Source organism: Pongo pygmaeus, chromosome 21, assembly GCF_028885625.2.
Source record: "Pongo pygmaeus isolate AG05252 chromosome 21, NHGRI_mPonPyg2-v2.0_pri, whole genome shotgun sequence".
Classification (NCBI taxonomy): Eukaryota; Metazoa; Chordata; class Mammalia; order Primates; family Hominidae; genus Pongo; species Pongo pygmaeus.
This window is the reverse complement of record NC_072394.2, coordinates 47,554,068-47,571,134: the sequence shown is the minus strand read 5'-3', so window position 1 is coordinate 47,571,134 and position 17,067 is coordinate 47,554,068. Positions and strand designations below refer to the sequence as shown.

Genomic DNA, 17,067 nt, shown 5'->3' with positions numbered 1-17,067 from the left:
TAATTCAGTAAATATTAGCGTAAACGAAAGCCCTCTGGGGTCCTCAATAATGTTTATAAGTATGAAGCGGTCCTGAGGACCTCTGTTCTAGACAAAACTACCAATTTATAAGAAACTCAGGGAACATATTAAATAAGACCACTTAGATGCAATCAGCAATATCCCGAATGAGGGAAACTATATGGGATAACAACTGGGTTTCTCCAACAGTATCTCAAAGTACATGAGCAGGGGTAGCAGAAACGAAGGGCTTTAAGTTAAAAGTGGCTTAAGAGACATATCAACCAACTTCCTATAAATCGCATTTGGATCCTAATTCAAACAAGCTAAAAAATATATATAAATCCAGGAGACTAAGCAGTAACAAGGCATTTTTTTGGCATTAAGGAAATTTATTACTCCTAATTTGTAAAAGTATGATAAAGGTATTATATTTTTTAAAAGGTCATTAATATTTTATAAATACATATGAAATATTTAGAAATGAGATATGCCTGGGATTTGCTTCAAAACAAGCAGTGTGGGTGAATAGTGAAGGTGAAGGATTAAATAAAACAAGAATAGTTGACTTGATGATTGTTGTAACTGAGTAATGGGACGTTAAATTTTACCTTACCATTAAAGGCTGGTAAATTTAAGAATATGCACTTTTAGACTCACTTTGAAATAAATGAACAATAATTTCACAAAATGTTTTGGGAGAGTTATTTTTGTCTCTATGAAATGACAGATAAAGTTTCAAATTGTAGATAACTGAGTTCCCAGGAAACATCAAGATGCATTCTTGACAGTATTGACTTAAGCGTAGGCAAATAAAGCATCTCTTCTACCATATCAATCATGATTTCTAATTATAAATAAGGTAGTAATAATTCTTGCCTCCCAGCAAGTGTCTGATTTCTAACATGTGCAGCCAAAAGCAAAAAGTACAACCTAATAATAAATGAGTAACTGACTATGTTCTGACAATTCAGTAAAGCTTCTTTGTAAAAACCCAAAGAAATCTCAACTTACAATCAGATTTGGAGCCCTGATCTAGGAGAGAATGGTTAAGATAAAGTTTCGTGGAATCATAGGTTGTTATCGGTCTCCTGGGAAAAACTCAGGGCTAAAATTTATCCTTCCCTACCACAAAAAGCCATCTGAATGGCTTATAACTATCCAGGGAATCCAAACAATCAATTTTGTTCAGGTTTTGTTACTTTTATCAAATTAATTTTGAATTAACAGTTCGGTGGTTTTATATCCTGATGGACCCATTATCACACAACTTCAGATGGATATTAGCTCTCTGTGCTGCATTAGGACTCTATTTTTAATTTCTCTGATATACCAAGGAAAAAATCTAAAAGAGTACTAAATATTTCCAGCAAAAAAGGGTACATTGGGCATTAATTTACTTCACCTGAAGTTCTCTCCTTCGCTCCCTTCCTCCCCTTTTACACACATCCACACTGCTAATGCTCCAGCTCAATTACTCAGTACTTCCTGGACCCATGCCACACTCCTTAGTATCACCACAGACACACTTCATCTTTCAAAACACACTTCCAATGACACTTATTGGTGCCTTCCCTGGGGTTCTTGCTTTCTCTTTTGGGCTCCTACAGCCCCTTCTTTATGTACTTTATGGATAGAACTTACCAGAATAGCCTAGAAAAATGCCACGCATTACAGATAGTTAAGAGGATGGGCTCTGGAGCCAAACTGCTTTGGTTAAAATCCTCATTGTGCCACTAACTGTCTGTATTACTGTAGTCAACCACCTCCCTTTTAGTCTCAGGGTTTTCTTTTAATTGACAAATACAGATTGTACATATTTATTGTATACAACATGATGTTTTGAAATACAGCAGTCTCTCCCTTATCCACAGGGGATACATTCTGAAAACCCTAGTGGATGCCTGAAACTGTGGATGGTAATGAACCCTATATATTCAGCTTTTTCCCATGCGTAAATACCTATAATGAAGTTTAATTTATAAAGTTGTTACAGCTAAGAATTTATCAATAACTAATAATAAAATAGAACAATTACAACAACAATTCACGGATGGAAGATTCACATTCGTTCACAATTTCATGGATGGATGATTCGTTCTTACCATAGATCTTAGCAACCTCAGCATATGGTTTTTCCCCCCTTATTTTTGGTCAAGAACTTTCACCTTTTCTCTTAAAAGAAGCACTTTACATCTTCTCTTTGGCAAGCTGGAATTGCCAGCATCGCTACTCTTGCACTCTGGGGACATTATTAAGCAAAATAAGGGTTCCCTGAACACAAGCACTGTTATACCCCAAAAGGTGATCTGATAACCAAATTGGCTCCTAAGTGACTAGGAGTGGGTACCGTGTACTGCACAGATATGCTGGACAAAGGGATGAATCATGTCCCAGGCGGGATGATGCTCAATGGAACAAGATTTCATCGTGTTACTCAGAATGGCATGCTACTTAAAACTTAGAAACTGTTTATTTCTAGAAGTTTCCATTTAATATTTTCAGACTGCAGTGGGTAACTGAAACCTCATAAAATGAACCTCATAAGGATATACTGTATGTACATACATTGTGAAATGGCTCAATCGAGCTAATTTACATGTGCGCTACCTCACATACTTACAATTTCTTTGTGGTGAGAACACTTAAAATCTACTCTCAGTGATTTTCAAAATACAATACATTGTTTATTAACTAGTTACCATGTTGTACAATAGATCTCTTGAACTTATTCTTCCTATTAAGCCTCAGTTTTTTTACCCCTAAAGTGGCAATCACAACATTCCTACCTCATGGGATGGTTCTGAGAGTGAGGTAACATATGTAATGCCTGGCACATAGTAAATTTTCAATAAATGTAAGCTATCATTAGTATAATGTATCAAAATCATTTGATTATTTTCTGCTACATCATAAACTCTCTAAGTGTAGTGACTATATTTGAGTTTAATTCAACTAGTAGTTGAATAAAATAATGAATGAATTCAGAGACTATGTCTGAGTTTAATTTGAAATGGTGTGCTAACTCTAAGCTGGGCAATTGCTAGGCGTTAGGAATACAAAGACGGGAAGATAAAGTGAAGGCTGTAAAAGATCTCACAGTCTTATCTATTCACACATAGTACACACAGAGAACCTCAATAAATATAGATTGAATTAATATGTGAGGGCCAGTTACTACCAACTCTTTTTATAGAAGAAGTCATAAGAAATCTGAAAGCAACTTCATTTGAATAAATAGGAAATTTACTCTAAAACCTAAGGATACTGAAAGCTAATAATCAACAATACTTGCAAAGCTGATAACTGACTGAAAAGTACTGTGGTTCTCTTAATCTGTATATATATAACCTGGTTAACTTTATTTAGACTAAAACCAGTAAAAATCTCAATAGAAAGTTTAAAAATGTATCTTGCTCTATTTATTTCTTTTAAGCTAAGCAAGTAATATATTAATATAGTAATATATTCTCTCTCTGTGTAAAGACAGCTAAAACTAAAGTTCTGTCCACAGGTAATGACTTTCAAGTTATTTTTAGATCCTGTCTTTTGTTATCTATGCAGCTGTATGTGTGCATATACATAGAAATGGTAGCATGATCTGTGTTTTATTAAATTTACACAAATTTTACAGTTTGCATTATTTTGTGTTTTATCATTATATAATACACTCATATATAATGCAAACTATGCATCCAACAAAGGTGTATATATTTTTAAAAATTTATCTATATTATGTACACACACACACATATACATACATAGGTATGTTTCTCAGTCCTACTCTGTAACATTGATCTTTTGTTGTTGTTGTTGTTGTTGTTTTAAGACATGGGGTCTCACTCTGTCACTCAGGGTAGTATACAGTCGTGCAATCCTAGCTCACTGCAGCCTCGAACTCCTGGGCTCAAGAGATCCTCCCACCTCAACCTCTCAAGTAGCTGAGATTATAGGCATGTACCACCAAGCCGAGCTAATTATTTTTTCTTTTTTTTTTTTTTTTTGTAGAGATGGGGATCTCACTATGATACTTAAGCTGATCTCAAATTCCTGGGTTCAAGTGATCCTCCCGCCTTAGCCTCCCAAACTGCTGGGATTACAGGGTGAACCACCACACCTGGCCTATGTTCTATTCTTATGCCAATATCACAGTGCTTTCATTATTGTGGTTTTGTGGTATGTTTTGGTCTCTGAAAGAATAAGATCAACCTTGTTCTTCTTGTTCAAAAGTATCTTGCATATTTTTATGCATTTACATTTCCACATGGGAAGTAAATATGGCATAACGTTTAAACATCTATTTATCTAAGTTTTCAAATTTAATAATATAAAATTATAAATAATAATCTCTGATCACACTGCCATATTCTGTTTCTAGTAACTGTCTCTCGCCTTTCCCCTACTGCAGTTTATTGGTACACTCTTCCTTTTTAACTTGATCAAATCTACCAAATATCAGGTCCTTTCAAATATCCTGCTGTTGGTTTTTACCAATCAACTTTTTGGTTTGTTTTCTATTTTCATTAAATTCTGCTGTTATCTTTATCCTATTTTTAACTTATTTATAATCTTTCTTGTATTCTAAAAACAAAATTCATTTAAGGCTATAAATCTTCTAAGTGCCATTGTTTACTGCCTCCCACAGGTTCTGAATTACAGGGATTTGAATTTGGTATAATTCTTATTATTCATTTCTAAATTGTTTATAATTTATATTTTATTTTATCTTTAAAGTAAGATTTAGGAATATATTTTTATATCTCCAGGTGGGATAAAGTGGCTTTGACTACTTTATTAATGTTAATTTCTAATTTCATTGCATTATAGTCAGGTAATGTGGCCTGATTTCTTTTTTAACCCTTTCAAACATTGGCTGGGCATGGTGGCTCACACCTGTAATCCCAGCACTTTGAAAGGCCGAGGCGGGTAGATCACCCAAAGTCAGGAGATCGAGACCAGCCTGGCCAACATGGTGAAACCCCATCTCTACTAAAAATACAAAAATTAGCCAGGCGTAGCAGCAGGTGCCTGTAATCTCAGCTATTCAGAAGGCTGAGGCAGGAGAATCACTTGAACCCAGGAGGCAGAGGTTGCAGTGAGTTGAGATCACGCCACTGCATTACTCCAGCCTGGACAACAGAGCAAGACTCTGTCTCAAAACAAAAAACAAAAAAACATAGTAACTCAAAGTTGACAAACACAAGCAATGCGGAAAGGACTCCTTATTCAATAAATGATCCTGAGATAACTGGCTAGCCATAGGCAAAAGACTGAAACTGGACCCCCCTCCTTAAACCGTATACAAAAATCAACTCAAGATGAATTGAAGACTTAAATGTAAAACCTAAAACTATAAAAACCCTAGAAGATAACCTAGAAAACACCATTCTGGATATAGGACCTGGCGAAGATTTCATGATGAAGACAACAAAAGCAATTGTAACAGAAATTAAAATTGGCAAATAGGTTCTAATTAAACTAAAGAGCTTCTGAACAGCACAATAAACTTTCAACAGAGTGAACAGACAACCAACAAAATAGGAGACAATTTCTGCAAACTATGCATCCAAGAAAGATCTAATATTCAGAATCTGTAAGGAACTTAAACAAATTAACAAGTAAAAAGCAAACAACCTCATTAAAAATGGGGCAAAGGACATGAACAGACACTTCTCAAAAGAAGACATACACATGGTCAATAAGCATGTGAAAAAAATACTCAACATCACTAACCATTAGAAAAATGCAAATCAAAACCACAATGAGATACTATCTCATACCAGTCAGAATGGCTATTATTAGAAAATCAAAAAATAACAGATGCTGGCAAGGTTGCAGAGAAATGGGATTACTTATACACTGCTGATGGGAATGTAAATTAGTTCAATCACGGTGGAAAGCAGTGTGTCAATTTCTCAAAGAACTTAAAAGAGAATTACCATTCAACCTAGCAGTCCCATTATTGAGTATATACCCAAAGGCACAGAAATTGTTCTACCATAAAGACACATGCATGTGTTGTGTTCACTGCAGCACTATTCGCAATAGCAAAAACATGAAATTAACCTAAATGCCCATCAATGACAGACTGGATAAAGAAAATGTGGTACATGTTGACATGGTATACTACACAGCCACAGAAATGAGCAAGATCACGTCCTTTGCAGCAACATGGATGAGCTGGAGGCCATTATCCCAAGCAAACTAACACAAGGACAAAAACGAAATACAGCACGTTCTCACTTGTAAGTAGGAGCTCAACACTTGTAAGTAGGAGCTCAACACTGAGTACACATGGACACAAAGAACAGAACAACAGAAATCAGGGCTTCCTTGAGGGCAGAGGGTGGGAGCAGGGTGAGGATCGAAAAACTACCTATGGGGTACTATGCTTATTACATGGGTGATGAAATAATCTGTACACCAAACCCCCATGACACACAATTCACCTGTGTAACAAACCTGCACATGTGCCCCTGAACCTGAAATAAAGGTAAAAAAAGAATAAAACATAGTTGTTTTATGAATATTCCATGTTTTTAAAGTTTCATATATATTAGAAATTTTGTCCATTTTCTGTTTTATCAATGTTGTTAATTGTGTTAGTTTTTCGTCTAACTGAAATGTCAATTTTGGGGAGAAGAATATTTAAGTCTTCTTGATTAACTTGTTGAAACTATAATTGCAGTATTCTCATTGCTCCTTGTATTTCTATCAGTTTGGGATAAATATGTATGTTTTATATAGGTGCATGACTTACATCTTCTAGATAAAGTATACCTTTTAACAGTATAAAACAGATCCTTCCCAGGTAACATTCTTTTGTCTTAAATTCTATTTCATCTGATTTTTTTTTTTTTTTTTTTTTGAGATGAAGTCTCGCTCTGTCACCCAGGCTGGAGTGCAGTGGCACGATCTCGGCTCACTGCAACCTCCGCCTCCTGGGTTCAAGCAATTCTTCTGCCTCAGCATCCTGAGTAGCTGGGACTACAGGTGCATCTGCCACCACGTCCAACTAATTTTTTGTACTTTTAGTAGAGATGGGGTTTCACCATGTTGACCAGGCTGGTCTCAAACTCCTGACCTCACGTGGTCCACCTGCCTTGGCCTCCCAAAGTGCTGGGATTACAGGCATGAGCCACCATGCTAGGCCTCATTTGACATCAATATTGTTTCACCTACTTTCTTTTAGTGAGTATTTGCCTACTGTATCTTTTTCCATTCCTCTGTTTTAAACTTTTCGGTTGTATTTTCTTTTCGTTGCATCTCTTATAAACAGCATTTAGCCAGAATTTGACTGTTATTTTTATCCAGACTCTTTCTCTTCTAATAGGAGATTTTAGTGCAGTCACATTTACTGTGATTACTGATGCATTTACATTTAAACTGCTATCCCACGTGTCACTCGGCTCCAGCCACAATGGACTCCTTTCCTTCCTTACACACAATCTATGTCTTGTCTCACAGTCTCTGTACTTGTTTCCCCTATCTTCCTGTGACTTGCTTCCCCTCTTCACTGATGTCTCAGCTCAATGTCCTGTCTCTCCACAGGCCTTTTCTCACAATATCTCTTAACTGTGCTTTAAAAAAAAAAAAAACTCGCTATAATTACCTGAACTGATACCTACTAGGGTACTGGCTTAATGTCTATTTCCTTCACTGTAAACTCCATGAGAAAATGGGCCTGGTCTGTTTTGTTCACCACTGTTGGCACTCGGGCCATTTTTTTTTATTTTTGTAATACAGATGGGGTCTCACTATGTGCCAGGCTGGTCTCGAACTCCACCTCGAACTTCCACCTTGGCCTCCCAAAGTGCTGGGATTACAGGTATGAGCCATTGCACCCAGCCCGGGTCATCTTAAACTAAAATATTACAGTGTGTTTTTGGAAGATTCATGAGCCAAAATGGATTTAAGTTTACAGCTGTTTGTGGCTTTATGAATGGCAAAATGGGAAGGTCTGAATTCTCATAAAATCTTACATTTTTTTCCAACAATGTGATCTGCTAATAGGATATGAAATATCAATTTTAGAGACTATTGCATTTTTAAGCACCTTTTATATTTTAATCACTATGTATCTTAAACATTATTAGAAATTTTTGGGGGGGTTTCTCAACTTGGCAAACAGGCAATTCACTTTTAGAAATGGGACAAATATTCAGTTTCAGATGAAAATATGAAGTTTTTGTCAGTATAAAATTCAGCTACTCCTGATTAAATTACTTCCTATTTGCCATTTTGGGCAAAAAGGTCATTGGAAAGCAGCAATTCTCTTCATAGGAGGAAACAGAATTATCTTTTTTCATAATTAAATACTATCTGCCTAGAAATCAGAAAGTCTGTAAGAGATTGTGAGGGAGGCTGGGCCCGGTGGCTCACGCCTGTAATCCCAGCACTTTGGGAGGCCGAAGCAAGTGGATCACAAGGTCAGGTGTTCAAGATCAGCCTGGCCAAGATGGTGAAACCCTGTCTCTACTAAAAATACAAAAATCAGCTGGGTGTGGTGGCAGGCACCTGTAATCCCAGCTACTCAGGAGGCTGAAGCAGAGAAGTGCTTGAACCCGGGAGGCAGAGGTTGCAGTGAGCTGAGATCATGTCGCCACTGCACTCCAGCCTGGGTAACAGAGCAAGACCCCATCTCAAAAAAAAAAAAAGCAATTGTGAGAGAAACATGTTAGCAAGTCTAACACATATCCTTCCTTAAGCTTTCAGGAGATTATTCAGAACTTTCTTCACTCAAAGGACTAGCTCTTTATTTGCCAGATGTCACTTACAAACATACATTTTCCATATTTTATGTGCTTCTTTGGTACCTCCGGTAAGAGTATAAGAGACCCAAAGGGGGAATAATAAGGAAATTTAAAAATCATACAATGTTAACAAAATAGAAATACATCCTTATCTCTGAATTTCTATAGTACCTAATAGAAAAGAAAACAAGAAATGTATATAAAGATATACTACTCTAAAAACCTTTTAGAACAATTTTAGTGGGTTACAGTCACCCAGGAGGACAGGTTAAAACACCAATGGGTGCTGTCCCCAGATATTCCTATTCAGTCCGCCTGGGGTAAGGCCTGAATAACTGCCTATCTAACAGTCTCTAGGTGATGCTAACACTGCTGCTCTGGGACCACTTTGAGAACCACTGTTCTAGACTATTATTTCAAATGCTTGCTTTAGGATCAAGGTAAAAGCTATGTAACAAGAATATCAACTATAAAGACAGTTTTCATTTGACCTTTGTTGGGAGAGCAGCTCATGTATCTCTCATATCTATTTTCTTTTATTGCTTAGTTTGAAATTTTTTTGTAAGAGATTTTCATTAAGTAAATTATCTTAACATTCTGAAGGTACAAATAGAGTAGAATGTCATATATCAGAATAGGCTGGCTCAAGCATATATAAATCCAAACAATTTAATGCAAGAGTCCCAATATCAAATGCCTCTAAGTGTCAGACAGGTCAGACAGTTAATACAAATGAGTGAAGTAGGTCAAATAGTGTGAAGAATTAGAGAGGTCATACATAAAGAAGGCAGCTGCCAATCAGCTCCAGACAACCATTAACCAATAATGTAGGTCTACTGTAGCCAGATCTTTCACATTTTCAAAATAAGCTGGAGATCCAACATTTTGTGTAAAATCTCCTAAGTTTTTAACATAAGCAACTAATTTTAAAAAATTAAAAATTTAAACACCGTATAGGACACACAGAAAGGTCTGTGAGCTGGCTGCTGCCAGTTTATGACCTCAGATTTAGAAGAAAGTCTCAGGAGTAATACAAGTCATGCAATGTGCTAACCTGGTCACTGTGCACCACGGGCTCACTCCCCCTAGAAGTCATCTACTTCTAAAATAAAAAATTACTCTCTCTAAAGACCTCCTAAAACTCCTCTGTATAAGTAGCTTGCCCACCAAAACAAGTTTCCTGCCAATGATCTTAGTATGAGAAAACTGTGGCAAAGAGAAATAAATTCTTTACACATTGAAACTACTGATCCAAGAATAATGATTAGAATTAAAGTTGGGAAAAGGCCTGAATAGACATTTCTCAAAAGACATACAAATGGGCAACAGGCATATGAAAAAATGCTCAATATCACTAATCATTAGGAAAATGCAAATTGAAACCACAAAGAGCCGGTACAGTGGCTCATATCTGTAAACCTAGCATTCTGGGAGGCCCGGGCAGGAGGATTATTTGAGGCCAGGTGTTCCAGATGAGCTGGGGCAACATTTCCAGACCTCATCTTCAGAAAAAATTAAAAATTAGCCAGGCGTGTTGGTCCATACCTGTAGTCCTAGGTACTCAGAAGGCTGAGGTGGGAAGATTATTACAGGCCAGGAGTTTGAAGCTGTAGTGAGCTATGATCGGACCACTGCATCCAGCCTGGGAGAATAAGCAAGACCCTGTCTCTTAAACAAAAAAAAAAAAGAGAGAGAGAAAGATATCATCTCACCCTAGTTAGAATGGCTATTATCAATAAGACAGGAAATAACTAATGCTGGTGAAGATGTGGAGAAAGGGGAATGTTCATACGCCATTGGTAGGAATGTAAAGTAATAAAACGATTATAAAAAACAGTATAGAGGTTCCTTAAAAAATTAAAATAGGTCTACTATATGATCCAGCAATCCCACTGCTGGGCATATATCCAAAAGAAAGGAAATCAATATATCAACAAGATATCTAAACTCTCCTATTTATTGCAACACTATTCACAATAGCCAAGATATGGAATCAACCTAAGTGTCCATCAATGGATAAATGAATAAAGAAGATGTGGTATACACACAATGGAATATTATCCGCCAGAAAAGAGAAAGAAATGTTGTCGCTTCTTTTATTGCAACATGGATATTACTGGAGGTCATTATGTTATCTACAATAAGACAGAGACAGAAAGACAAATATCACATGTTCTCACTCATGTGGGAGCTAAAAAAATGGATCCTATGGAGACAGACTGTAGAATGACGGTTAGCAGTGGCTGGGAAAGAGGTGAAAAAGGGATGAAGAGAAGTTGGTTAAGGGGTACAAAAATATAGTCAGAGAGAAGGAATAAGTTCTAATATTCAATAGTATGGTAGGAAAATTATAGTTAATAATTTATTGTATACTTCAAAATGGCTGAAGATTTATAATGTTCCCAACACAAAGAAAAAGTTTGAGGTAATAGATATTCCAATTACTCTGATTTGATCACTACACATTATGAACAGGTACTAAAATATTACATGTATCCTAAAAATATCATAAACAATAATTTTTAAAATTAAAAAGGATTAAAGTGACTGGGTTTTCAAAATCGCTAACTTCTTTTTTTTTTTTTTTGAGACGGAGTTTCACTCTTGTTGCCCAGGCTGGAGTGCAATGGCATGATCTCGGCTCACCACAACCTCCACCTCCTGGGTTCAAGCGATTCTCCTGCCTCAGCCTCCCGAGTAGCTGGGATTACAGGCATGCACCACCACACCTGGCTGATTTTTTTGTATTATTAGTAGAGACGGGGTTTCTCTGTGTTGGTCAGGCTAGCCTCGAACTCCTGACCTAAGGTGATCAACCCGCCTCGGCCTCCCAAAGTGCTGGGATTACAGGCGTGAGCCACCGCGCCTGGCCAAAATCGCTAACTTCTAAAACATTTAAAAACAAGGAAACTAGGCTTAGAAGTACTACAGATTTGAGGATTCTCAAGCATTCTATCACAATAATGATGTGATTTGGTACCCAGTAGTTAAACATCTTTGCCTGAAGACTGGCTAAACTGAGAAATCAGTCCTTATACACATGTTGAAGACAACTATACAGGCAACATAGAATAGACGCACAATAATTCAAATTTCTTAAGTCTACTCTGATTAGCAGTGGCAGCCTGGTGTGCTGTGTTAAGAAGGATTCTGAAGCTGAACCCTGATTCAGTGGAACAGATGAGTGCCAAAGGCCTAGAAGAGGAGAATAGTAGCAGATGTGCCCCATAATTTGCCACCTTTGAACAGTAAATAAAAACACTGCACCTGTGTTCAGAAACGCTACAGTTCTCCTATAATGTATTAATATAGCAACTAGAATAATACCTTTTAAATATAAATAAGGTCAAGTCATCTCTTCCAATGGTCTTTCATTCCACTCAAGAGTAAAAGCTAAAGTCCTTTATTACACAAAAAGCCCTGCATTATCTCGCTCTCCATTATATCTCTGATATCATTTCCTGCTGCACATCTTATTGATGCCATTCCAAAACATACTGTTTCTTCGTTGTTCTGTAAACACACCAGCCAAGTCCCTGCCTCAGGATCTTTGCATCTGCTATTCCCACTGCCTAAAAATCTCTCCTCTGGATATTCACATAGTTCACATCCTCATCTTCTTACTAATGAGAACTTCCTTGACTACTCTATTTTTAAAAAACTACACACACACACACACACACACTCTTTTTGTCTCCTAACCTCCCTTTTGCTTTATATTTTTTACAATACTTGCTACCATTTAACACACTAAATACTTATTTTCCTTCACCTAGAATGAAACCTCCATGAGGGATGGGTTTTTGGCTGTTCTGTTAATGACCCCATCCCTAGAATAGTGTCAAACACATGACATTCAAAAAAAAAAAAAAAAAACACTGGATAAGTAAGCAAATGAACAAACAGGTAATAAAACAAATGAACCTGGGTTCTATCATGGGTTCAGTGACTCATCAGTTAATTTACCTCAGACGAGTTATTCTGGTCCTTAAAGGATCTCTACCATTAGTTGTATAAACTATGATATTCCTGCCATTTTATAAAAGTAGAAATTAAGTTATGGAAGAATGGCATCATTTCCCCAGGCCAGTCAGTAGTATAGTGGAAAGCCAGAACTAGACAGGCCTACCAGAGTTCAAGCCCAATGCCCAATCTAAGCTTTTTTATAAACAACAGAATTATGACAGATGGAGGATCAAACTTCAGAATTTTAGAATGTAAAAATAAAAAGCTCCTGAAGAGAAAAATCTTTTCTAGTAATAGTCAAGAAGAAAATGCAGACTCCTTAGCTTACTTTTTCCCAAAATTTTTATTGCTCCACTCCTTAAATGCCTATGAACATTAATAAGTGTCTATGGTTGAGGGAAAATGTTCCACAGTAGAGAAAGGAAAACACATCCAGTTTTTCATATGAAACTGGAAAAATTATACATTCATCCTCTGAAAATATTGAGAATAATCCTTTCAGCAGGGTTAAAATTAGGAGAATAGTTAGCAAAACAACAAGGACACCACAAAACAGTGTCAATTGCCCTCCAATCTAATTCTTAAATATAAAATCAAAACCCCAAATAAACTATTAAAGACAGTTGCAATTTCATTTGATGATTGAATACTTCTCTCACCATGAACAATTTCAAATTGGACAAAAACAAAAAGTGAATATAGATTTTGAAAGTGAAAAAGATGCCACTAATCAGGGACCAGAGAACTGCTCAAACATCAATCAAAATACTGTCCTTCAGCTCAGTAGACACTGTCAGGGATGGTTTAGGAGACTCAAAATGCACAAGAAAATGCTTGGGCACTAATGTGTGACATTTCAAATAACTTCCCATGAAGACATAACCATTTATTTCCAACACTACTTACAAACTCGTAGTCTCCATCCTGTGGTATTTTCCAATCTGAAGAATTTTTCAGTGGAGCAGGTACACTCTTGCCAAAGCTGTTGATCTGGTTTTCCTTTTCTTTTTGTTCAAAATATTCAAGAAAAGATGGTTTTGCAGGTTGCATGGTCTCATCCCTTCCTGAAAACCAATAAAAATGAAAAATGAAAAGAAACACTCTAAATTTTAGATAAGTTTAATAAATAGACATATCTCCAGATGGGCTACAATCTCTGGATCAGTGGATATTTCTGTTAGACAAAGGACTCTTCAAGAATCTAGTGAAACTACAAAAAATGCACAAATGCTTGCCCAAAAAATTCTCATGGAATTCCAGAGGAGTTAAGATTTCCCCTAAAATACATTCAGAAATTTCCCTGGGGTCCCTTTTTCTAAATGGAAAGATTTGGGTGATGCAATGATTCTGATAATCTGCAAATAATACATTTGGAGTCTCCTATAGCAAATAGCTCCTGTAATATTTAGAATGAAACAGAAGCAAGCAAAAATATTTAGCATCTATCATATACAATATTCTCTACAGGCATTTAAGTAGGAAGAGGGGATGATACAGTAGGGTGACTTTCTTTGATAATCTCATCATCTAACTGGAATAATGAGAAAAATATACATGAAAAAGAAAACATAAATAAATCACAATTCATCCACTCTATGAAATATTATGTAACTTTAAAAATACTATCTACATATGGCTTCCAATAAACTTACAAAAAAATAGGATACAGTATTATATATACAGTATGATTTTGACTCTATAAAATCATACATATAGGAGAAAAAAAAAAAACTAGGGGAAAATACCCAAAATGTTAACAGGGTTTATCTCTGGTAGTAGGACTATTGGTGATTTTATTTACTTCTCATGAACATTTTTTAAAGAAGTTAGTATTGGGTCAGGCGCGGTGGCTCACGCCTGTAATCCTAGCACTTTGGGAGGCCGAGGTGGGCAGATCACGAGGCCAGGAGATCGAGACCATCCTGGCTAATACGATGAAACCCCATCTCTACTAAAAATACAAAAAATTAGCCCGGCATGGTGGCGGGCGCCTGTAGTCCCAACTACTTGGGAGGCTGAGGCGTGAACGCAGGAGGCAGAGCTTGCAGTGAGCTGAGATTGCGCCACTGCACTCCAGCCTGGGTGACAGAGCGAGACTCTGTCTAAAAAAAAAAAAAAAAAAAAAAAAGAAGTTAGTATTGAACAGGTATTAAATAAATAGAATTGATTAAAAGAATTATATGTGCCCAGTTCTTGCATGCTGTGTGGTCAGGGAAGACTGGTAAAAGGGGACTTAGATGATGCCTCAAACCATCCTGGAGAAAAGCATCAGCAGTTACATAGCAGCAGTAACCGTTAAGACAGCAGAATACAGCAGCTATTGGTTATTAGTAACAAGAGCAGAAAGAATAATTTTACCTGGCATGATTTAAAAATCAAGCTAGCTGAATGTACCTGTTTCAAAGGTTGAAGTATCTTTGTGCCTGTGATTAGTATTCTAATATAGGGAAATATAGGAAGTACTTTTCATTGCTTTCCATGAACATAGGGGTTTATACGGCCCTTTCCCATAGTAATCAGGAAAAACAACCAGAAGGTTCAGCACCTTAAGAAGTAGATGAGAAGGTATCTAGAAGATAAAGAACAGCAAGTGTTTCTCTCCAGGCACCCTTGGTCTATGCAATCTTACTTATTTCATGACACTTCCTAGTCCTTCAGGCCAGCCGCTCTACCTCTCAGAACGTTTGTCATTTTTCTCACTATCACCATTGCTAAGATCAACAGCAGCCAATCCTATATCTGCCCATATCCACACACTGCCAATGGTTTCCTACTACACTGTTTTCTCCTCACTAATTAAGAATTAAATACATTATTTGCTAGGACCAATCAGCAAGTATATGGTGTTTTGTTTTGTGTGCTCTAGGTATGATGTTAGAGCCATGATTATGCAACTGCACTCCAGCCTGGGAGACAGAGTGAGACACGGTCTCAAGAAATAAAAAGGAAAAATCACTCTTTGACCACTTTATTGTGGTAACAAAAAAGAGCAACTCCTTTGTAGGAAATACAAACAAAAGAGGGTATCTTCTTTCTCAGGAAATACACACTTAAAATTTGAGAGTACGCTGCATATATCACGCACCAACCTCTCTCATCTCATTATTTCTGTCATTCATGTCTGTTTATCCATCCATCCATTCATCTTTATATATGCACAGATAAATGACTAAATTGAGTTCATCAATAAAAATGGTGACTTCTGGACAGAAATAACAGGTAATTTAAAACTTTTTCTCCAATGGAATTTACAAAAACCATAAGGGCGTCATTCTTTTGTAAAATTTATTATATCCAACAACAAAACAATATATTTCTATGGTTCTTCATTAATTACTTTCAGTTGCAATACAGGTGGACTTAAGAAATTGAATCTTTAAACCAAGGATGATGAAACACTAAAGATAACATTTCTGTGGTCTAATTCTAAACCATGTCATAAAAATCAAAGAAATGTCTGTTAAGTGAGAATATAATTATTTGTCTAATTTCTGTCACTGTTCAGATGAAAAAGTGAGAACATCTGCTTGCCTCATATTTGAGTTCTTCTTTCTTATCAACCCACTTAAAAATTTCTAATTTTTGGAGTTAAAACACCAACTGTTCTTTGTCTCTTTCAACAATGAAAATCCACAAATAAGAAAGTCTATCTAAAATGTATTTGCTTTTACCTTCTGATATCAATACCGGGGACCTGATTATACCTGACATTTATTAGAATTCAAAGTTCCAAAAACTAAAGTGAAATAAAAAGAGAAGTTTTTTTATCTAACCACATATTCAGATATAAGCTGCAAGTAAAATGCACATATGTATTAGAAATTTAATTATAGCAAAATGATTAGTTAAAATGTTACATTTATCAGATTGCCAAAAAGCTAAACTTGATTTTAGAGACAGAAGCATGGAAAAATTCCTCTCCTCAAATTTTATGTTATGTATATTTTACCATAATTTAAAAAAATGGAAAGTAAATCCCTATCCTGCAGTGGAAAGATTTAGATTCTGGTTCTGACTATATGATCTTGGTAAAACCACAGCTTCCCAATCTGCAAAAAGAAGACACAGGGCCGGATTATATCTAATGTTCCCTGCAGCTTTGAAAAATTCCGTGATTTTATGACTTGGCAGTAGCATATGAAAACATATTTATGCTCAGTTATTAATAACTATTCAAAAGAAGAAGTTCTTATCTCTAGTAGGATTATGATACTGGATGCCTCTAATCTAAAACATGCTACAACTAGATGTGTACGGGCATAAAGCAAAGACCAAAGTGAAAAATAGTTAAGACTCAAGAAATATTTTAGTGACAAGAGTATCTCTGATTCTTTGGATTTTTTGTTGT

At 36.3% G+C, this 17,067-nt stretch overlaps 1 protein-coding gene across 7 annotated transcripts in view; it reads right to left on the bottom strand.

The window, feature by feature from the left end:
* Positions 1-17,067, bottom strand: part of STK4 (serine/threonine kinase 4) — a 113,222-nt gene that overhangs the window by 41,051 nt on the left and 55,104 nt on the right. For all 7 annotated transcript variants that reach the window (XM_054466795.2, XM_054466800.2, XM_063659029.1 and 4 more), the window contains one exon: positions 13,626-13,783. In XM_054466795.2, the coding sequence (XP_054322770.1) occupies positions 13,626-13,783 (158 nt within the window). The remainder of the gene's footprint in view (positions 1-13,625; positions 13,784-17,067) is intronic.